The 22,281-nt window shown below is 41.1% G+C and overlaps 2 protein-coding genes across 8 annotated transcripts; one reads left to right on the forward strand and one right to left on the reverse strand.

The window, feature by feature from the left end:
• Window positions 1-1,109: 1,109 nt before the first annotated feature.
• On the reverse strand, window positions 1,110-12,115 carry LOC103717935 (uncharacterized). Of its 7 annotated transcripts, none has more exons than XM_088723560.2 (5): window positions 11,839-12,088; window positions 10,745-11,000; window positions 4,818-5,157; window positions 1,583-2,744; window positions 1,110-1,446 (listed from the first exon to the last, which is right to left on the reverse strand). In XM_088723560.2, exons 3-4 carry the CDS (start codon window positions 5,033-5,035, stop codon window positions 1,598-1,600), a joined length of 1,365 nt encoding a protein of 454 aa, XP_088579686.2. In that variant the 5' UTR covers window positions 5,036-5,157; window positions 10,745-11,000; window positions 11,839-12,088; the 3' UTR covers window positions 1,110-1,446; window positions 1,583-1,597. The 7 variants fall into 7 exon arrangements, with proteins under 7 accessions (XP_088579686.2, XP_088579687.2, XP_088579688.2 ...); XM_088723561.2 differs by having other exon boundaries at window positions 10,745-10,995; window positions 11,839-12,008; XM_088723562.2 differs by lacking the exon at window positions 4,818-5,157 and having other exon boundaries at window positions 11,839-12,115.
• Window positions 12,116-14,636: 2,521 nt separating this feature from the next.
• Window positions 14,637-20,448, forward strand: LOC149753390 (uncharacterized). The gene is made up of 3 exons (XM_089923742.1): window positions 14,637-14,964; window positions 15,246-15,719; window positions 20,401-20,448. Exons 1-3 carry the CDS (start codon window positions 14,728-14,730, stop codon window positions 20,446-20,448), a joined length of 759 nt encoding a protein of 252 aa, XP_089779868.1. The 5' UTR covers window positions 14,637-14,727.
• Window positions 20,449-22,281: the final 1,833 nt, after the last annotated feature.

Here is a 22,281-nt window from a genome sequence, read left to right on the forward strand (position 1 = left end):
ATTTAGAAGAATATCCATACAAAAAATTCATTTATCTTGAGAAGTGTCTGCAAACATAAAAAAATAAAAATAAAAAAATAAAATAAAAATGGAGGGCATCTCCTAGCTCTTCTGGATTTTAAGACATTGCTTCGGTCCAACTGAGAAATCAATAAATCATAATAAATTTGAATGTTCACCCTAATAAATTGTAAAAATCTCTTTATTTTGTTGATCATGTCCTTGTGTATCTTAAGAGAAAAGAACAGGTAATGGTGATAGGATCAGATCAATTTCTAGCATCATATGGTACCGAACCGGTTAATTTTGAGGGTTTTGCTGTACCTTGTCCATTTCGGACGCGAACGCTTCCAGTGCATGCTTGCATGCACCGATGGCTCTTTCGCATGTCCGAGTGAAAATAAATTTAAAAAAAATACAGAAATTCACCTATAAGCTTCTTAAATATAAAATTTGATAATCGGCTGAAACCATTGAAATCTGCATATGATCTTAGAACAATGCTTTCTGGCTTACACCCTATTAATGGGGCTCCTCGATTCCATCCTGAGTTTTTTTTTTTTTTTTTTTTTTTTTTTTGGCTAATACAAAAGGGGTAGGGGGAGGAAGGGACAAACCCACCCCCGCGTAGCAGCCCCCACTGGGCCCCCGTCCCGCCAGGAGAATGTTCGATGCGGGCAGAAATGGCCGTGTGTTGGGCACCCCGACCGGTTTTACTCATACCCTCCCCATCCGTAGGCCCGGCTCAGCTACTCCTCTGAGCTCTAGCTCGAGTCCCACGTGTGAGTACGTCACACCCGGCACCACCTCGGCTACTAGCGGTTCAAGAGCGGTCCTACACCACAAGTCCAAGCAGTGGCCAAAGTAGTGAGCTCCGGTCCACAATTTAATCGTCGCCGCAGCGATTCGAACTTGGAACCTAATGGTTAGAATTGCTGCCCAGTACCACTAGGCTACCACCTTGGTGGCATTCCATCCTGAGTTTGCATCCTGTAAAAAAGAGCAAAAATCACCAAAGTAGTTTTTGCTGCATAATCCACAATCTCAAGATGTTCCATTTAATAATTTAACCGACCAGGGTATATCTTCATAATAACACTTGAAACCACTGAAATAGAACACCTATGCTTGAAATGCCTTACAAATGTCATTCTATACATTTGATGAACGCCCCTTGGGCATGTTTCACCATTAAAATAATCTTTGAGCACTATTGCAAAGACCAAACTAGAGAGTGCAAGCATCCAAATCATGCTCTCAATCAGCCCACGACCCTTAAGGTTTAATTGTCCATACAAAGTTGATGTATCATTACTGACGACAAGTCTATTTGCTAGCACAACAAATCTACACAGAATAAACCATCCCAACAATCCAATCTCATCTTGAGAAGCATCCCCTCGAAGCTCCAGAATTTCCCAATCCAGTGACTGCAACAGCCTCAAACTACCAACATAACATTTAGCAGAGCAAGGCAATATTGTCAGATCACTTTTCCATATTAAGGTAAAAAAAGATACAGAATCACCAGTGACTCGTGGGAAAGAAAAACTTCAGGTATAGCCGGAAAGCATATTATTACCGGAAGATTTCTTTCTCATGGCTGCTCCTCATCAGGTCTGGATCTCATGAACCTCCGACGCCTCCTTGGTATTGGAATGTCATCATCTAGGCTCCCATCATCATCCTCATCATCATGCAGACCCAATAGGCTCTCTCCCCATAGATTACGGTGTCCCGAGCGTCGATGCGTCCGCCAGGCCCTAGATGAGCTCCTCGGCTCATGACGGGACCCAATAGGGCTGCTGCCAATCATATGGAACAGGAAGAAAGTTGTCCACCATGGCCCACCCCCTTCAGCTGATCCATAGCTTTCCCTGTCACGGGATAGTCCATCTCCATTGTCTATAACATAGTCACCTAGCACAATCGTACCAGGCATCGCTGATCTGATAGCACTGAGGATGTCCCCATACTCCCTCTGGTGTTCCAGGCGGCGCCAGGCACGCTGTCGTGATGGGTCCACATCAGCAGGTCTTGTTAGAGGATGGACCCTCCGGGCATGTCTGCGCAGCTCCACGTAGTTGCCAGAAAATGAGCATGATTCCCTAGAGCATGCCCTCGGTTTCTGGTCCAGATACTGTCTTGCTTCTTTAACAATCATCCAACCGATGACAATTCCTCGGCAAAGGGGGCACTTCAAGCAGTTCCCTTCTGATGCATTATTGCCACCAGACTCCTGCAGTCCATTCCTTTCTTCCCCTTGGGCTACTGGAGATCTCTCAGTTTCTTGGCCATCATTATTATCTTCCAATGTTTCAAATACGCCTGAAGAGTTCCCTTCATTGTTTTCTTGAAAGCCATAATCTTCATGGGTTTCCACCAAGTTTCTTCTGGTCCTTGGGCCCCCAAAAATAGGTTCAGAATTGGGATTACGATGATCCATCGGTGCAAGACTTCCAGTGTCAGAGTTCACGAGGATGGAAGAGCTTGGCTGAGAAGAGCTGTCCCTATCAGTCACTTTCAGTTTTTTAAATCGATCCAGGCAATTTGAATGCCGGTAACTAGTATCACAGATGTAGGATCTGCACCCTTTCTCGTGAGAACTGCAGATCAGGAGTACAGCATTATGAGGATGGTCCATGCAAATTGGGCATGAAATCTCATCCCATTCCTTGTGCAAAGAAGCAATGTCCGAAATAGTAGTAGAACTGCTTCCTTTCATATCTGTCATCTTGAAAGCACTGTGATCAAATCATTCACAAAGTTACTAAAATTTCTAGTGTCTATGAAAAAGTAAATACAGAGATTCCAAGGTTTGGAATTTTCCAATTTGCCATAGAGCTAACATTTGTATACAGATAATTATATGCCAACATAGAATTCAAACAGATTATCAACTTTCTCAGTTTCATTACTACGTTGTCTCCTGCTGGTGCACTTTGTCAAGAATTAAGTAGGTTACAAGACCTATTCTTTGTCAAATTTGTAGTATGAGAATGCATTCGCCAAGAGAATAACGAGAGTGAGAGCGAGAGAGTATGAAGCAGGATAACTTGTTCAACTAATAGTGAGTTGATAGTTGACAACAAAAACCTCTTACTACATTTTGTGTATGAAACCAAATTTTTAACACCAATCTTACTCAAATATTTGACTCCTAAAGAAAATAAAACTCTTTTGTGAAAAGATATTCTAGACCAATCTCTCCATAGGCCCTTCAAACTTTATTTCTTTCAGTTATTCCTACACACATAGAAAATAAGAAAATTACATTAAAAATAACTCCAGAGTTTCATGCGCTTCAATATCTTCCCATACATCCTAGAGTTACATGTGATTCAATTTTACTTACCCATTAGGTATGCACTGTTCCAAAAGTGCCCTATACAGCTGCATAGGCATATATGCAGGCCCTAACCACCATGCACAAGGCCCAGGTGGCCCAAGTATATGGCCAGGCTGTACAGGACATGCCCAGGCACCTGCATTGGTCCAAGCATCTCGCATGTGTGGCCAAGGTGGTATGCATTTTGGGGAAAGATATGTTGGAAGACAATGCAAGTTGTGCAGTACCTTATTTGGTCTGGTTTGTGTGAAGCAAGTCGGGCAAGCTTAACAAGATACACCGCCCTCAACCCTTCACCTTTCAAGCCTAAACAGAAGATGGAGGTAGGCACCAAGGACGAGAAACTGGAGAGAGTAACTGGCAATGGAGGCTGATGGTGAAATTCCAACAGGTGTCACTAAAAGCTATGCATGCTTTTTTCCATTTTAGTTCATCCATTCTTCTCCTCCACCGTCCTGCTCCTATCCTATTACTCCTCTCCTCATCCTCTTTCCCCTCGTCTTCTTCCTCCTCCCAATGTCCACCTCCTTCACCTTATCTCTCCTTTGTTCGCTTTATCCTCTGCCATTCTCTTCTCTGCACCCTCCACCTCTCCTACCCCTCCATCTTCTCCTTTCTTTTGCCTCTGCCAGTACTTGCTCCCTATGGCTAGTTTTAATCAATTTATTTATAGTTTTCTACTTATTTTTAGCTATATTTGGGAATTTAACTTTTTCTAAATATTTTATATAAGAACAACTTAGCTGCCCTCATCCTGCCTAAGTGTGTGTCTTGCAGTACCCTAAACATTTGCATAGTGGTTGCCCCTAGTTGATATGAGTAGCAACCATCAAAATGTTCATAACTTACAAAATCTTTTTGAGCATGATAATAAGCTCTTAGTTTCCTACCAAGAAGTTAGAGTAATACCAAATAGTTATCGTCTACAAAATGGTTATGCTTACGACAATGGACTGAAAATAGCATACGAAGAAGATTGGAAGAAGTAATATACAAGAGGGAACACCTAAAATCCGGCAGAACGCAAGATCTAGGAGTTCACCATGCCAAAAAAACCTAAATTCAGTATTCAAATTCAATTATTGAAGAAGATAGTATTACCTTTACCTTCTAAAAGAACACAAATTAACCTAGCCCACTGAGTTGGACAGTCTCCGCTTAAACTTAAGAATTAAAAAAAAATAAATGACCTATATTCCCAATTTTCTCTATGACACATGATGCCACAACTAAAACAGAGTCATTAGTAGAGCAACATTCTAATAAGTTTGGTCTCATTTATGCACTGCAAAATCATGCAGGATTTCAAATTACAATCATTTGCAGATAAGACTTCAACTAAATCAGAAATTTGCTTTTGATTGAGAAATAACAGAAATCTAGTTGAATTTCTATAAACAGCTAAGTTCAGTCTTCAATTTACTTCATTCCAAAAGAAATCAAACATGAAAGGAAAACAGAAATGCACCTCAAAATTACTTCTGTTAATTGATACTTGATGTTGTATACAAAACCATGCCCAATTTGCACCATAAACTTATATGGTTCATGCCAGTCAGCATGCAGGGTATGGACTAATGCCAATGGATGCCAAACATGACAAGCGTGGGCATGGACAGCATGGTACTGAATGTCCCATTCCAGTGCTAGGCCAGCACACCACTGGTATGCAATACCTTGATCCATATATGGCCTAATGCTTGCCCTTAAGCATATCTTAGACTAGAAACAACCAGCTAAATGCTGGACTAGGGCTGCAAGGGGATTGGATTGAGCCGCTTCCGATATGTAACTGATCCGAATATAACCTGGTCCAAAACAAACCAGAGTTATTTCGTTTGAAAAAGAAGGCTTGTTTCAAACATGGATTGAATTTGGATCACTAGATACCCTGAATCCAATAATTTTATTTACTTTTAGTAACAACTTTTATATATAATCAACTAATATTGCTAATTACAATATAAAATATGTGGTTGCCAATAAAATTTTATGTGAAAGGGGTTGTCAAAGATGTTTATACATTGTTTAATAGTTTAAATGGTATTTTATTTCATAACAAGTTTGTGATATAATTAATCTATTTGTGCATATTTGCATGGTTTATGTGTAAATTATTCTTGACCAGACTTGACCTGGAATAGCTGATGGATTGATAAAATAAATCATAAAACCAATCCGATCCAACCGAATGAAATGGATTTAGTTAGGCTTGGATTCAATTTCTTAACCTGATTGAAATATGGATCGGATTTGGGTTGAAATAATCCCCAATCAACCCGATCCGCTTGCACCCTGCCCTGGACTTAAAAGACTAAACTACATGACATTAAGTGAAATAGAATTCCTAAGCCTAACTACCAGAAAGAAATATCTTCCCCAATGAAAGGAACAGTGCAGTAGCTTTCATGCATTTGTCTACTCGATTCTATCATCGACTGTGTTTATCAAACATCATCCATAATAATCATAGGAAAGCATACTCCATAAGCAATCCTTGGGAAGGTCCACAATCATGTTGCATCAAGACACGTGGAAACTTTCTTGAGAGGATTCTTAAAAGCATGTCCAACAAAAGATAAGAACATTGAGATGAATCTTCTCTAATGATTCCTCGACCAGGCCCCTTTCATTGCAATCTTCATGTAAGTTTTAATTATCTAAAATATTATGATCAATATTATCATGAAATATTGTACCATTCATCATCCTATCCTCATGAGAATTATCTCCCATAAATAGGCTGCTCCTGAAGTGTTCATGAGTTTGTTTTTTAAATATATATCTTAAATACAAACCACAATTTAAGAATTGGAAAAGGATGTCTTTACCTTCTCACTAACTCAGCACCGGGAACATAGTAGCTTCCATCCGCATTACTCTTCATATATAGCTAAACATAAATCGCAACTTAGAGAGGCGAAATATTCAAAGATGACAGAGCCGAATTTATAAGATGAGAATTACCATCCACCCATGTACCTGTTCTATCTCATTAGGAGCCTTTACTGTAGAACCCCTTACACGCTAAAACTTTCAACATCTAAACTCTACTAGCAATATTTGCCCCAAGTACTTAGAACAAGGTTGCAAAGACTCCACTTGATGACATATTATGATTAGCATCGAAACTTCATAGTTAAAGAAACTCTCAATTATGTAACCCAATGATCAAAGTCCCATTGTCGATCCCTATCCCAGTTGGGTGTCAGGTCAGTACAAATGCCGGGAAGGGTTGGGACAGGTTAGAATGACCATAGGATTCCCATTTTCCCATCTCCCATCTTAATGTCTTCAAGGATCCTCTTATATTTTCCCATGCAATCCATTAACAGAAAAATATTTTACCACACATAGATAACCTCTAAGAAAGCCTTGTTCGACCGAAGCTTGCAAACCACAAGAACTGTAACGCAACCCTTAGGTGAACCAAGTCTAAACACAAGTGAGAGATCAATCTAAACTTCCAAACAAAGATAATAACAATCATAACAATTAGTTTGTGTATTTGCTTTATGAATTATCAGAAAAAAATCTTTACAAAACTATGTGGTAGACAAAAAGCCATTTCTTAATCCTTATTCTTGAGATGCATAAACGCTAGTAGACAGTCAACCACACCCAACAAATATTGATTATGAAAAACAACTTAGTGTAGAAAAGTCACCAAGATAAGCACCACAACACCTCATAACTGTCTAATCTAAAGATATAAAAACTTAACAAAGAGCACCCGGAGACACCAATTAATATAAATCAGGTCACTGAGATTTGATTAATGATATTAAAGTCTTACTTTACAACACAAGACCCGAGGAGATTGACGGAAAATAGGAGCCAATCAATGACATGACCGTGAAAATCAGCTTTTTCTCAGAATTTATGATAATTTCATCATTTATAAGAAAGGAAAAAGGGCAAGAAAAAACAACCGCGCTATGTGCATCCAAAACTTAGGATATTATAATAGAAATAACTTAGTCCGAAACACTCTGTTTACACCCTAGCTCAACGACCTAGTTAGTGGCCGTGAGCAAGCGCCACATGGACAAGGTTAGGAAGAGTTAGAATAGGAGAAAGTCGCATAGCACTTGCTAAACTTAACAAGATTCGGCCAGGATAAATCTGACTGTGGAGGCACAAGCCGAAGAGACAGAATTTGGCCATGATATTGACCATGATGAGAAGACCAAAAGAACAAGACTCAACTATGACACACCACGACGCATGGGTACAAATCGCACGTCGAAGGATATCAGTTTTAGTTAGATCATGATCTAGTTTGTGATTATGACATGCGTGGAATCGTGGAAGCAAATCTCCAGAACCGCTGAAGATTACAGCAACATGGATGGTTACAAGAATCATATATAAATAAGTGAATTATACTCTGAGAGGGCTCTTCGACACTTCAATTTATCTGATCTATCTTTAATTATCTTTGTATCATCATCGTTATCTAATCTGTTCTTAGATTACCAGTAGGATTCCACCTTAGAAGTAAGGATAGCAGTAGATCTATTCTATGTAGCTCAGACTACACGCTATCCAATCCTATCCATCTACCTACGAACAGACGATGTGACAGTAGCGAAAGTTCTTGAAGGTCAAATAACCTGGATTCACAGTATTCAAATCATCATCCTTTCAGTTATCCTCTTTCCGGTTACTCAAATACTGGTGGCACACCTGTGCATCTATCTACCCCTTGCCGCTGAACTTGTCAAACAAGCTTTCTATAGCGCCCGTCCCTAGGTGGCTAAAAAAGCCTTGCAAGAACACTCCAATAAGCACCTATAAGCTTCCTAACATAGTGAGATTTCTCCCTAACTTTCTCCATAAAAGAAACAAAATAATGACATGGCACTTATTACTTGCAGGGGAACATGTAAAGGAGGTGAAAGATTACATAGAGGTTTTGGCCATCTCATGTATCCCCATATGAACTAGCCTATAGCCCATATCTTTGTCTCTCAAGTCTATACAATATCCTTTTCACCTACTCTGCAACTCTTCTCACTTTCTATGTGGTAGGGCCATTACTTTAATGCCCCATAACACAACTATCAAATATAATATATGGTCTATCTAAAGGAAATATTCACCAGCGAGCAACTTCTAATAATCTAATCTTAGCACTTCTTCTAGTTAGCCTGGAGGCTATGATAAGCCCACAAAAACTAACAAAATTTCAAGTCCAACAATCTTCTCCAACTAAAGTTATGAGGGGAGAAAACTCTAAAGAAAAGGGTAACTTTTAAGGTGAAGGTCCTCGATTTACTTCCAACCATATGAATTTCATCCTGTGATCATCATGACATAATCCAAACTCATGCTCCATGATTGGACACATGGAAGGCGAAAATGGCATGTTTCATGAACGAATCATTAAATACTGGTGTTGTTCTAATCTTGGAAGTCAGTGTAGATGGTCTTAAACTAGCCATCAAATGTCAGAACATGGATGATCACCACTGGTGGAAATTGTAATAGTGATCATGTATAAACATAGTTAATGACCCTCTTAAGCAATAATATTTTTGAAATTTGATCATCAAATAGTCAAATGTTTTATTGATCTTGACCAAGAAGGTGTTCCTCAATGTTAGACCAAAAGCTTCCTACTTTCTTCCTCAAATCATCACAAGCTTGATACTCTTGAGGATGTATCCTCAATTGCAGGATCCATGATCTAGGCCTCCTACTTTTAGACTCGTGGTTGGTGGATTTCAACCTAGAGTTTTCCACTAAGCTTGTACAAAATTTCTTTTCTACTCAATGCTGTCATCATCTTATGGAAATCAGCAAAAATGTTTTAAGGATTGGGATTGAGTCATAACTCATAGAGAGGGCTATATCGGATTGGATTGAGGACTGGATCAAAGAACACAAAATTCTTTCCAAATTCTTTCAAAAAAAAAAAACAAAAAGGACATGAAACTTAAAAATGAGTCAACTATAAAATAAGTGAACAAAAAATAGAACATCGTACATATAAAAAACAAATTTCCACCATCATAAGACCATCTGAAGTATATCTAGTTACACAATCATTATTTCTAGTTAAGTAAGATATTAAACCCTTTTACATAAAACTTTTAGGAAATATTAACCAATAGTTGTGAAAACATGAAAATTCCTCTTGCTTCTAACTCTAAAAACTCCCAAATTTCTTTTTCTTTACTTTATAGAGTCAGATACCCTACCAAGCTTGTTAATTTTATATTATTAAGGCTTGAAAGTGGTAAATAAGTAATATTGAAATACATATAGTCAAATAAGTCATAGAAAGTGGACTTCCACACTGTTTGGCATGTGGACTTCATGACTCAATTGGAACTTATGATCCAAGGGATAGTATCTAGGATACAAATCTAAACCTTATGATCCTAAGTATGATCTATAGTATGAGACCTGACGAGAAACTTAACTATGCAACTTAAGGATGCTGACTCTGCAAAAAAATGTAAAAATCAGAGTATCAAAACATATTATGCAAAACCAAAGAGTGACATAGGAATAAGACTGCAGAGGAATAAACATTAACGATTATGTTAAGAAAAATTATATAGACTTGCCTTTATATAAATCTCATGAGCAGGGAAACAAAGGCCAAGGAACTATATCTAAGCCATTGGAACCAATATGAGGATCTAGTTTCAGTTCTAAAACATCCAAAATTTTAATTAAATTTCAAATAATTAAATGAAGCACTCAGCAAAAGCTAAAAATAAAGAGCCTCAGGTGTAGTTCTTGTCAATTGTGCTTGAACAATCTTTCCTAATACATGGGTTTCCATGTATGGATATAATGCATATACAGGTTCCCTTAACTAACCAGCCAACCATCCTTCTCTCAGCTTGTTGGCATCCATCTTTAGTTGAAAGAGGTCCAAGGTTCAAAACCTTAGTGGTGGCATCCCCACCATATTTCTCAATAAGTAATTAGAAAAAGGTTCTATCACCCAGCAACCTTATGATTTTATGAACTGCACAAGATTAACTTGAGTACAAGTGAATCAAAGTTCACAACTTCTATAGGGAAGGATATTCCAATGGCCCAATTTTTTAACACAAAACAGAGCACGGCATTAAATCTATATTTTGTAATTGAGAATTATCCTTCAGTTTTACTGTCAATATTGGTCATACCAAGCAGATTTAACATTTTTAGATAGTTAGTAAACGGTGAATGAGAGCAAGTTAAAAGCCCTCGAAGATACTTCCTCGCTGAATAGTTAAAGCTAATAAATTGGCTAGGAAAGATATGAGAAGACACTAAAACCATCAAATCACCAAACATATCAGTAAACAAAAAATAGAAAGAGAAAGCAGGTTAAAAGCTATTAACTATTTTTTTTATTTTTCTTTCTTCATCAAATATTAGAAGACTCACCAGGAAAGGAAATCTGAACTTCAGCCCCGTATGTAACTTCTGAGTTAATAGAATAAATTATATTGAATAGATCCAAGAAATAGTGCAGTCTTGATCTCTCCTGGCAAGAAAATTATACAGGCAGAATCCTCAAAACAATGAGATACTCTTGCCAAGCATGCAACAAACAATCCAATGTCCTATAAATCTTGAAGAAAGTACAGGCTTGGACTCGATCACTGCAGTTTAAGAAAAGCTCCAAGTCCCAAGCCCTGCACTTAAATTGTGGAACAAGGAGAATGGTCATCTATAACATATAAAAACAAAGAAACGCAACTAATAATTGGTTCTACGTCCAACAAAAGTCAATACTAGAAGCTTGTTGCATTTCAAAGTAAGTCTTTTGTGATTATACTTGCAAAAACCTTTGATTAAGATTCAAGGATAAGACGTGCAAAACATTTCCCAAGTAAATGAACCTAAAAATAAATGGTTAGATCATAGAAAATTTAAGCTTTATTCTAAACCTCTGGTATCAGCCTAAGCCAAGTCCCAATCCATCATATAGATGGAACCTTGGATCGTAACAGGTTCTATTTCTACTGATTTACAACCAACAAATTCACAAAATCAAGTCTACTGAATGTCAAAATAACAAATCACATAAAATCATACAAAAAATCCTCGATCAACTCCCAGATAAGGCAAAGAAAGCTGCCCGCGACCATGAATCTAAGTTTGACCACCGGATTTCAAACCCTAACCATATCCCATTCCTTGCCCCCAAGTCCAATATATCTGCAACCCTTCCGCACCAAATTCCAACTTCTTCCAAACCCGACAATAACCCTAACCAGATACCGATCGGAATCCATCGAGAAATCCAGATTCCAGCCAGGATCCATTCCGCGAGCAAAGAAATGGTCCAGATCGGAGGCCGACAAGCCGATCTCAAAGAAAACCCCAGAAAAGAAACCCATCCCAAGATCAAATTCCAGGATTCTTCAAACGCTTAAGAAAAACCACACGAAAAGACTCGACTTTTCGGAACAAATCCAGAGCAAAGAACCAGAAAAAAAAAATTTGCAGGAGAACAAAAAAGGTCCGGATATTACAGCAATTCAGGGTGATGGCGGAGTGAGGAAATCTGCAATCTAACGTGAAAAAATCAGAACAAATCTTCTCTCTTTTTATCTGATTTTTCCTTTATTTTTTCTCCCTCTATTTTTTTCTCCCTCTTTTCCTAGAAAGAGAGACAGAGAGAAGGGCGAGGACTATCGGTTTCGCTGTTGGTTCTTCGTCGGTTCCTAATATAGTTGGGGGAAGAAAAGGGAAACTCTGGAGAGATTGATAAGGTGAGAGAAACGGGAGTGGAATGCGTTGTACGTAGATAGAAATGGACTTTGTTGTTTTCTTGTAGGTATAGTAGTAATTTGGTGTTTGCCAGCTGCTTAGTTCTAAATACACCCCCCCCCCGATTGCTCAGGACACCCCCCAAAAACCAAAAAAAAAATACCCAAACTAACCTTTAGTGTAATTACCATATTGCCCTTGAAATTTTCTCAGTACACCCCCCTTCCTCCTCCTCCGTCTCCTCCTCCGTTTCGTTTTGAAAAGGAAAAAAAAAACCACCCCTCAAACCCCCCTTAAACCCCTCGATCCATTTACATCGTTTAGGCGATCTTTGAAGGAGATTTAAGCCCCATTCGAAGCATGGACAAGCAACTAGTGATTTGGAACGAAGAATCGGCCGCAAAGGTACGTGTTCCACCTTGTTTCGAAAGTTTTTTTTTTTCACGGTTCGTGCTCCGTTCGGCACTGGATCGCCGAACAAAAGGCTTCTGTTCGGCTGCATAGTGCCGAACAGAAGCCTTCTGTTCGGCAACGCTCTACCGAACAGAAGGCTTCTGTTCGGCTGCACAGTGCCGAACATAAGGCTTCTGTCCGGCACACTGCAGCCGAACAGAAGGCTTCTGTTCGACACTCTGCAGCCGAACAGAAGCCTTCTCGTGCCAAATCGCGTGCCGTGCTGAATTTTGTGCCGAACAGATCCTCTGATTCATTAATTCTTGGTGATAAATTATTTTATATGTAGGGCTATGCTACAACCGAATCGAGTATAATTGGATCAGAATTTGTACTGGATTACACAAGCGAATTTACAACTTACGAGGTATTATAATATATTGTGCAATTTTGTATTAGTTTAGCGAGCTATTTTTACAACTGTGTACTTACATAAATTGTTTAATGTATAGATCTTCAAGAGTAGAGAGGACTTGTATAATTGGTGTCGTGAAGCTGGGAGGCGAAATGGTTTTGTTGTTGTAATCAAATCATCCGATGCAGGTACCATTTCTAAGAAACCCAGAATTACGTTAGGTTGTGAGAGGGGTGGGACGTACCGAACCACAAAAGAAAAGCGAATAAAGACTGCCTGTGGGACAAAGAAGTGTGGATGCCCTTTTGCATTAAGAGGAAAGAAATTGGATACTGCGGATGATTGGATATTACTGGTCGTATGTGGAGTGCACAATCATCTCGCTGCAGAGAATCTGGAGGGGCACTCATATGCAGGGAGATTATCTGAGCAGGAGACGGAATTGTTAGTGGATATGTCGAAGAGTTTGGTTTGTCCAAAGGACATATTATCCACATTGAAGGAAAGAGATGCCCTCAATGTTACGACTATCAAGACTATCTACAATGTACGTCAACGGTTTAAGGTTGCAGAGAAAGCCGGGAGGTCTGAAATGCAACATCTATTAGGTAAATTATCAGAGGCTAAATATATTGAGTGGCATAGGAATTGTACTAATACGGATGTTGTGCATGACTTATTTTGGGCACACCCTGGCAGCATTGATTTGTTCCGTGCATTTCCCCGTGTGTTGATAATGGATTGCACGTACAAGACGAATAGGTATCGTCTTCCGCTCTTAGAGATTGTGGGGGTGACATCTACTGACATGACATTTTCAGTTGCTTTTGTATACTTAAATTCTGAGGGGGAAGAAAGCTATACTTGGGCATTAGAGAGATTGCGCAGTGTCATAGCTGATGATGTTTTGCCTGAGTTGATTGTTACAGATAGAGACTTGGCTTTGATGAATGCAATTCATAGAGTATTTCCTACTGCTAGACATTTATTATGTAGATGGCATATTAGTAGGAATGTTTTGGCCAAGTGCAAAAAATTTTTCGAATTGAAGGAGAAATGGGATAAATTTATTATGAGTTGGAATGTACTAGTGCTGTCCTCCACGGAAGACGAGTATAATGATCGCTGGAGTGCACTGCAGAGAGAGTTCGGTACCTATCCAGATGCACTACAGTATGTGTCAGATACTTGGCTGAGCAAATACAAGGAAAGATTTGTTGCGGCGTGGACTGATACATGCAGGCACTACGGAAATGTGACGACAAATAGGTATCACAAATAAAGACTCATTTAATTTTAATTTGCCTCAATTCTTATATCTAACTTTCATTTGTTTACTAGGGTCGAGAGTGCACATGCAAAGCTCAAAAAGCAGCTTGAATCAAGCCAAGGAAGTTTCGAGTCATCTTGGACTAGAATACATGGATTGATTGAGTTGCAGCACAGCTCCGTTAAAGCCTCATTGGAGAAGAGTTTATTGGTAGTGCAGCACAACTTCAAGCCAGCTGAATTCAAAGAGTTGCGAGGTTTCATATCTATAAGTGCGTTAAATCATGTCCTCGCCCAATCGAAACGAGCCAATTCAGTTGGGTTTGATGATTCAAATTGTGGGTGCGCTATTCGACGCACACATGGTATACCATGTGCTCACCAGATTGCGCGGTACAGGGTGGAAGGTCGGCCCATTCCTCTCGACTGCATAGATCCTCATTGGAGGAAACTTGATATTCTGCCTACCCCCCCCCCCCCCCCCCCCGTGCAGCCAATTCAGTTGAGTTGTGATGCAGAGTTAGATTTGATTGCGCTACGATTCAAGAAGTTAGATGGGGCTTCTCAATTGCAGATGATCAAGAAGTTACGAGAGATTGCAAGTCCAGATAGTACACCTCTTTTAGAGCCTGCAAAACGGAAGACCGGTTCACGTGGGCGCGCTTCACTGAAGGTTGATACGTCTACTCGACGTGACCCGTCTGCGTTTGAGTTGGTTCTATCTGGACAGGATAGTTATTCACCTGGTGTTGAGAAAGTTACCATCCGCAATCCATCTACTCAGATTCAAAAGAGACGGCCCAAGCAAAAGGTAAGTACCAAATATTTATTTCCTTACAATAGGTATCACAACGTCTACGGGACGGTCCGTGCCGTGCCGGTATGTCATGTGCCGATACGGGACATGTCGGGACGTGCCGTGCCGAGATGTGCCGATACGGGACATGTCGGGACGTGCCGTGCCGAGATGTGCCGATACGGGATGTGCCGTGCCGAGATGTGCCGATACGGGATGTGCCGTGCCGAGATGTGCTGATACGGGACATGTTCTGCCATTGTTACATATTTTCTATCATTTGATATTATTTGCAGGTTTTTCGTACTAGAGCCCAGTCACATACGCCCATTATCTATATTGATGCTATTCCTTCTGCCTTGAGACCATACATCCAGCATATCAAGGATGTAAAAGCTGATGGGAATTGCGGATTTAGGGCAATAGCTGACTTACTGGGATTTGGAGAAGATGACTGGGTGCGTGTTAGGAAGGATTTATTGCAAGAGTTGCAATGTCATTCGGACCACTATCGCACATTATATGGTGTGGAAGGGACGATTGCTGAGATCACTCATGCATTATCATATTATGATGATTGTCCACCATATGACAGATGGATGACTATGCCGGACATGGGTCATCTTATAGCATCCTGCTATAATGTTGTCCTATACCATCTCTCGTTGCAACAATGTCTGACCTTCCTACCTCTCCGTTCTGTGCCAGTACCTCTTCTATCCTGCAAAGATATCGCTATCGGATTCGTAAATGAAAATCATTTTGTTGAGGTACTACATTCACAACACTTGCGAATATTTAATTTTGCTTATTTAATTTTGCTTATTTATAATTTTGTAGCTATTAATATTTTCTTATTTCTAATTTTGAAGGTGTTCTTGTTGCCGGGACATCCCGTTCCGCCAGTAGCGACCAACTGGCAAAAATATCATCTTCCTTGTGCTACCGGATGGGAAAATTCATATGAAGCACGGATTCAACAGTTCAAAGAGAGCATCTCACCTAATGTTATAATTAGCGAGACAGTAGAGTTAGATTGATTATTTATATATGTACAATTTTTGAAAGTTGTAAATTTTTTTGGCCTCTTAGAGTCATGTACTGTGAAACTCCATCATCAATATAAATCAAAAAATATCTGTCTTCGCATTGTTAGATTGATTGTTATGTGCACTGTTATATTTGTGTAAAATAGAACGGGCCAGGCTTTACAAAGATTACACGTAAATGTACCAAAAATATATATTTTTCATTAATATCAAAGGCTTTACAAAGATTACAAAGGCTCCATCATCAATCCCTATGACGCCATCGTCGACGCGTGTACTGCTGTACGTCCGAATGAGAGGGTCCTGGATCCGAATGAGAGGGTGCTGTACTCGGGCCAGGCTCATCACCCAGAAGTACCTGATGCATCTGAGAAATAGCATCATATAGGTGCCCGGCACCTAGTGACGTAGCCTCTGAGGGACCCATCCGTACAATGTCGGTACTGATACCGAGTGCAGCTGTATTACGCCGCCGGTGCATGTCAGCATCATCATGACCTCCCCTAGCTCCAGAATGAGTACTCGAGCGCAGATGAGGAGGCTGAACTGCAACGTGCGTGATACGGAGATACCACTCCATGTATCCCGGTACGCTGTCTGATGGCCGGGTAATTGGGTGGCTCCTGCTCGCCTGGCTCAGCACGTGGTCCTCCCACCGCTCCCAAAGCTGATCCATATAGGAGTAATGTATCCGGTACGAGCCTGCTGTGGAACCTCTGTTGGCTCGCGTAGGGGCTAGTGGCGCTCGAGGGATGGTCTGAATACGACCAAACTGTCTAAGAACCCTTTCTGGATGATAGGGTTCTACGATATCAAGGCACTTGATGGAGCCACTAAAAAATGCGACGGGTATATATGGGCGATCTCCCCGAAGCCGATGATGGGGATCCCAAATAACCTGTAAAACAAAAGGTCCATTTCAGTTTAATACTATATCGCATATTAAAAGTACTGACAAACACAAGCAAATGGTAATATGATACGTACCTCATCGATGCTCAAAAGGTCCAATGACTCACGTAGAACCACTAAATGGTCCATCGTGGTACGGGATGGAGTACCGGGCATCCAGCGGTGCACGCGGGGACTGGCATCAGTATACTCGAGCGACGGGTGAGACTGAGTGCTGGAAAATGCTCATAAATCCATGCCTGCAGAAGCGTCATATAACCACTGATCTGTCTCACTGATGACCTCGACGCAATCCCCAACTGCCGATACAAATATGCTAAGGCAGCTGTACCCCAGGCATATGTGCTCACCCTATCCAGATCCCGCAGTAAACACAGATACGCTATAGGCACCCTGGTCCCACTCTTATCAGCAAAGAGTGTGCAGCCTAACAAAAATAACAAATAGGCTCGTGCTGCACACTCTATCCTCTGCTGCCTGTCTCTATCAGATACAGAGTGAAACTGAGTCCTCAGCCACTCCATCCTCACAGACTGACCGCGCGATGACAGTACCTCCTGACGCGCGTCTCCAGCTGACACCCCCAACAACTCCACAAGTAGCTCCTCAGCATCCCGATCACTCATCCTCTCAGGAGAAACTGATACTGAGGAACCTGCGACAGGAATCCCTAAAATGGCGGATACATCATCCAACGTGATAGTGATCTCGCCAAATGGTATATGGAAGGTGTTCGTCTCGGGCTGCCATCTCTCTACGAAGCCCGAAATCAGAATCTTATCGATGAATCGATAAGAGCACTGTACTAACTCTACGAGGCCCGACTGCCTCAATAGTGCTCTGAACCTGGTATTTGGTTGGTTTGAAGACCACCACTTCCATTCACCAACCTTGGCAGTATGGTTCATGCACTTTAGTGGAGCTCGTTCCTGTAATATAAATGTATAATTACTACTACTTTATAAAACATCAATAAACAAAATATAATGCTATAACAAATAAACAATACCTGTTGCCTCCAGATGGAAGCTGCTATATGCGTCCTGAAACTGATCAGGACGGACTCATCCTCTGGACCTCCTGGACATGGTCCAACGGACTCATCGTCTTCGCCCCTAGCGGGCATATCATCATGCTCTGACTCAGGAGAGTCCGATGGCATATGAGCAGGCTCGGGAGAAGCAATCCTAGCACGACGTCTCCTAGCTGACGCCGTAGGTCTAACTCTGGCGGGACGGGGATCCATGTCTGAAAATATAGAAATTCAATGTTAGGCTATATCAAAGAAAATAATTCAATTGCATACATAAATGTTCGGCACAAAATTCAGCACGGCACGCGATTTGGCACCAGAACCCTTCTGTTCGGCTGCACAGTGCCGAACAGAAGGCTTCTGTTCGGCTGCACAGAGCCGAACAGAAGGCTTCTGTTCGGCTGCTCAGACCCGGACAGAACCATTCTGTTCGGCACTGTGCAGCCGAACAGAAGGCTTCTGTTCGGCACCGTGCAGCCGAACAGAAGGCTTCTGTTCGGTTGAGTGTTGCCGAACAGAGGGCTTCTGTTCGGCACTGTTCAGCCGAACAGAAGGGTTCTGTTCGGCGATCCAGTGCCGAACGGAGCACTGGAGGCGGGGGGGCGGGGAGCTACCTCGACGTGGTCGTGGAGGCGCCGGCGAGGTGCTCGTTGCTCGGGAGATGGCCGGGAAGGTGGTTCCGGGAGAATGCCGGCGACGAGAGGGAGAAGGGGAGAATGCCGGCGACGAGAGGGAGAAGGGGGAACGGGGGGGTTTTGGGCGAGGGAGAAGGAGGAGACGGAGGGGGTTTGGCCGCCGGCGAGGTGCTTGAGGTGCTTGAGGCGAAGTTTTTTGGGCGGAAGGGAGAAGCCGGCTGGAGTGGAGTTTTGGAGGGGAAGAGCGGGGTTGGGGGGGGGGGGGGGGGGGGTTTGGGGGGTGTAGAGAGCAATTTAGGTGAGGGGGTGGGGAGGGTGAAGGGTAATTTAGGATTTTTTAATTTTTTAGGGGTGTCCTTAGCAAATGGGGGGGTGTAGAGAGTATTTAATTTTTTTTTAATTTTTGGGGGGTGTCCTGAGCAATCGGGGGGGTGTATTTAGAACTACCCTTGCCAGCTTCTTCCTTCGATACCGTAAAGCAAACGTGTTGGGTGGTTCTATATACACCCCCCCTATTGCTCAGGACACCCCCCAAAAATTAAAAAAAAATTAAATACTCTCTACACCCCCCCATTTGCTAAGGACATCCCTAAAAAATTAAAAATTTCTAAATTACCCCCCACCCTCCCCACCCCGGCTTCTCCCTTCCGCCCAAAAAACCTCGCCTCAAGCACCTCGCCGGCGGCCAAACCCCCTCCGTCTCCCCCTTCTCCCTATCGTCGCCGGTCGGTGCATTGCACCTCGCCAACGCCCAAAACACCCCCGTTCCCCCTTCTCCCTCTCGTCGCCGGCATTCTCCCGATCTCCGACCACCTCGCCGGCTTCTCCCGAAACCACCTCCCCGGCCATCTCCCGAGCAACGAGCACCTCGCCGGCGCCTCCACGACCACCTCGAGGTAGCTCCCCCCCGCCTCCAGTGCTCCGTTCGGCACTGGATCGCCGAACAGAACCCTTCTGTTCGGCTGAACAGTGCCGAACAGAAGCCTTCTGTTCGGCTGCACAGTGCCGAACAGAAGGGGGTGTATGAGAAAATTTCAAGGGCAATATGGTAATTACACTAAAGGTTAGTTTGGGTATTTTTTTTTGGTTTTTGGGGGGTGTCCTGAGCAATAGGGGGGGTGTATATAGAACTACCCAAACGTGTTCCTTTTGTCTATTTATCACACAGTTTATTATTGGATGCTTTGATGAATCCATGTGATTTCTATAAAGTATAAACGTAGGACTTTGACCAGAGTCAAAACAAAGGATGGTTTAGATATGTTGATTTATTTTCTGATTATGTGTGTTAGTTATAGGTGTCTCGCACACAGGGCAGTCTGATCACCTTGAGTATGATGAGATTCAAGCCGGCATGATGACACTAAGAGGAGACCCCAATCGGAGTTTTGATGAATTTGGATCTCTCTTGCTTGTAATTGAATGGGCTTGCATTTAAATGGACATCAAATGCTTTTTAACACGAAAGACCTAATCCAAACCTATTTTTATATCTTTTGTAATCATATGGTTGCTGCTCAAAATCTGATATAATGGGTAGATAAGCGAGCTACTTTGCTTAGTGGGGTTGTAGGAGCGTAGCACGATGCTAAAGCTGATCTGTAACCACAAAAAATAATCAAAGGATTACTGGAACATGTCTAGATCGTGTGATTTGTGGATGAGCAGTTGAGCTCTTTCTATATCTACTAATTGGAATGATCAAGATATTCCTTTTCAGGTGTATTGTGATCGGGCACTTTTCTTATCTATTGATCTAACTGATTACAATATTTTTTTTTGGGCTTGTTGAGATCACACTAATCATGTTGATTGTTTGAAGATTTTATTGATAGCTGATTTTGCTGAATATGTGTCGTTGTCTGGTTGATGAATCCAAGCCGTATCACATATCAGTACTATACCTCAAACAAATGTGATGCATGTGTTTATCAAAACATATAGCACTCCTTGTATGCATTTGCAATATTTAAGTTACAGTACTTTGTGAATTATTTATATTCAATTGTAGATACATTAAGTTGTGCAGATTAGATGTTGAGATGGTTGTCATCTGCTATTGTAAAGTCATCGGCTTGCTAGGCACGTTGTATGCATGTCGAGAAAAACTTAGGGGGCTATGACCATGTGAGTAGAAAAGTACTGATTGTGATTCATAGTTTGATATATCTTTCTCAGCCTCTTGGCTAACATCAAGTGGTTCATGATTTTTTTTTTTTTTTTGGTGCAAAAAAGGGAAGAGGGGGGTGAGGAGAACCTCACCCGTGTAGCAACTCCCACTGGGCCCCTTCTCTACTGGAGAATGTCCGATGCAGGTAGAACCTTTTTTACTCATATCTTTTCCATCCGTGGCAGAGCCCCACCAGCGTGGCAGCCCTTCCCAAGTGATTCATGGTTTGATATAAGCTGCTCCACTTTTATTAGGAATGGAACGCTCCACTTGTTTCTCTCTCCTTAGCAAACATTGGATTGAAAAACTACATAGGGCATTTGCAAATGAACATGTGCTTGTAAGACAATGGACGTTGCTTCAAATAATTTATACTATACGATAACAAGCAATGTTGGGCTCATGTAACACACTAGTAGAATCATGAGGATGGTTTCAATCATTTGACAAACACTGGTATTCATGCTCTGATAATTATGATTAGCTCAAGGAAAGGAGAATTTGATTGACGGATGTGTTCTCATCAATGATTGAAATAATCAAATTAGGAAGTTGATTTACATCCCATAAAGCATAAAGCAAGGAGCTTTAAACCCCATTTTTTTGTAAGCACTTGCTTCATGTTTCATCCTCACAGAATCATAATTTGTACAAAAAATCAGGGGCGGAGCTAGAAATTTCTTGTAGAGGGTGCCCTAGTTTTTATCTAATGACTAATTGTTGAACCTTAATTATGATATAAAAATTTTAGGGTTAAATTTACTGCAGTCACTACAATGATGAAATGCAAATTCTAAAAACACCAAATGTTGTTAATTTAACATTTCGTTAGGTTCATCATCTTTTCTCATAATTCAAAAATTAAATTCTAAATGACTAACAAATCCCTAATAAAAGAGAATTCTTTTTTCCACAATGAAAAAATCGCTTTAATATATGCGATGTGCAATCCTACAGCAAAACAAAAGGAGAAAAATGTATATAATTCTAGTCATTCCACTAATACAAAGAGGATTAATCAAGAAGTGTAAGCTACATGTTTACTAATGAATCTCGAATGAATGATAAGTTCAGTGGTCCTTAAGCTGGACACTATCCTCTCTTTTTTTTGGTATATCAGCTGCTTACACTAATCTCGCATGAGCATTGCCATGAGAGTTTTAAAAAAAAAGATACATCCTAGCGGTGAGGGACAGATACATGACAGGTCCAGAGAATCTCTTCAGAGTGGTGAACAGCAAAGGAGGCGATCCAATTCGCAAGGCGACCACTATCCTTAACTACCAAAAATAAATTTCTTTGAGCAAATGGTTGATAACCATTGTTATTAGATATTAACATGAAAAGAAACAAAAGTTTTAATAAATCATCAATCTGAGCTTGTGAAGCCGGACTTGTGAAAATGATAATTTAATTACACAGGTGAACTGGAAGGACACGCAATCGTCCAATTAGAAGTGTTTGGGAATTTTGGGTCTGACCCAAAACAATCAACGCAAAACTAACACGCACCCAAGGCCATTGGGCCAAGCC

Source organism: Phoenix dactylifera, chromosome 6 (genome assembly GCF_051530095.1).
Source record: "Phoenix dactylifera cultivar Ajwa chromosome 6, Ajwa_hap1_PhDact_Kaust_v1.1, whole genome shotgun sequence".
NCBI classification, from domain to species: Eukaryota; Viridiplantae; Streptophyta; class Magnoliopsida; order Arecales; family Arecaceae; genus Phoenix; species Phoenix dactylifera.

What these genes read in the sequence shown, in the direction of transcription:
- LOC103717935 (XM_088723560.2), bottom strand. Translation starts at nt 5,035, where the DNA reads ATGGATCAAGGTATTGCATACCAGTGGTGTGCTGGCCTAGCACTGGAA. An exon ending in TTAACAGAAGTAATTTTGAG is followed by an intron (nt 2,745 to 4,817) that starts GTGCATTTCTGT and finishes ATTTGATCACAG; the next exon opens with TGCTTTCAAGATGACAGATA.
- LOC149753390 (XM_089923742.1), top strand. Translation starts at nt 14,728, where the DNA reads ATGATCAAGAAGTTACGAGAGATTGCAAGTCCAGATAGTACACCTCTT. An exon ending in AGAGACGGCCCAAGCAAAAG is followed by an intron (nt 14,965 to 15,245) that starts GTAAGTACCAAA and finishes TATTATTTGCAG; the next exon opens with GTTTTTCGTACTAGAGCCCA. An exon ending in ATGAAAATCATTTTGTTGAG is followed by an intron (nt 15,720 to 20,400) that starts GTACTACATTCA and finishes GATTGTTTGAAG; the next exon opens with ATTTTATTGATAGCTGATTT.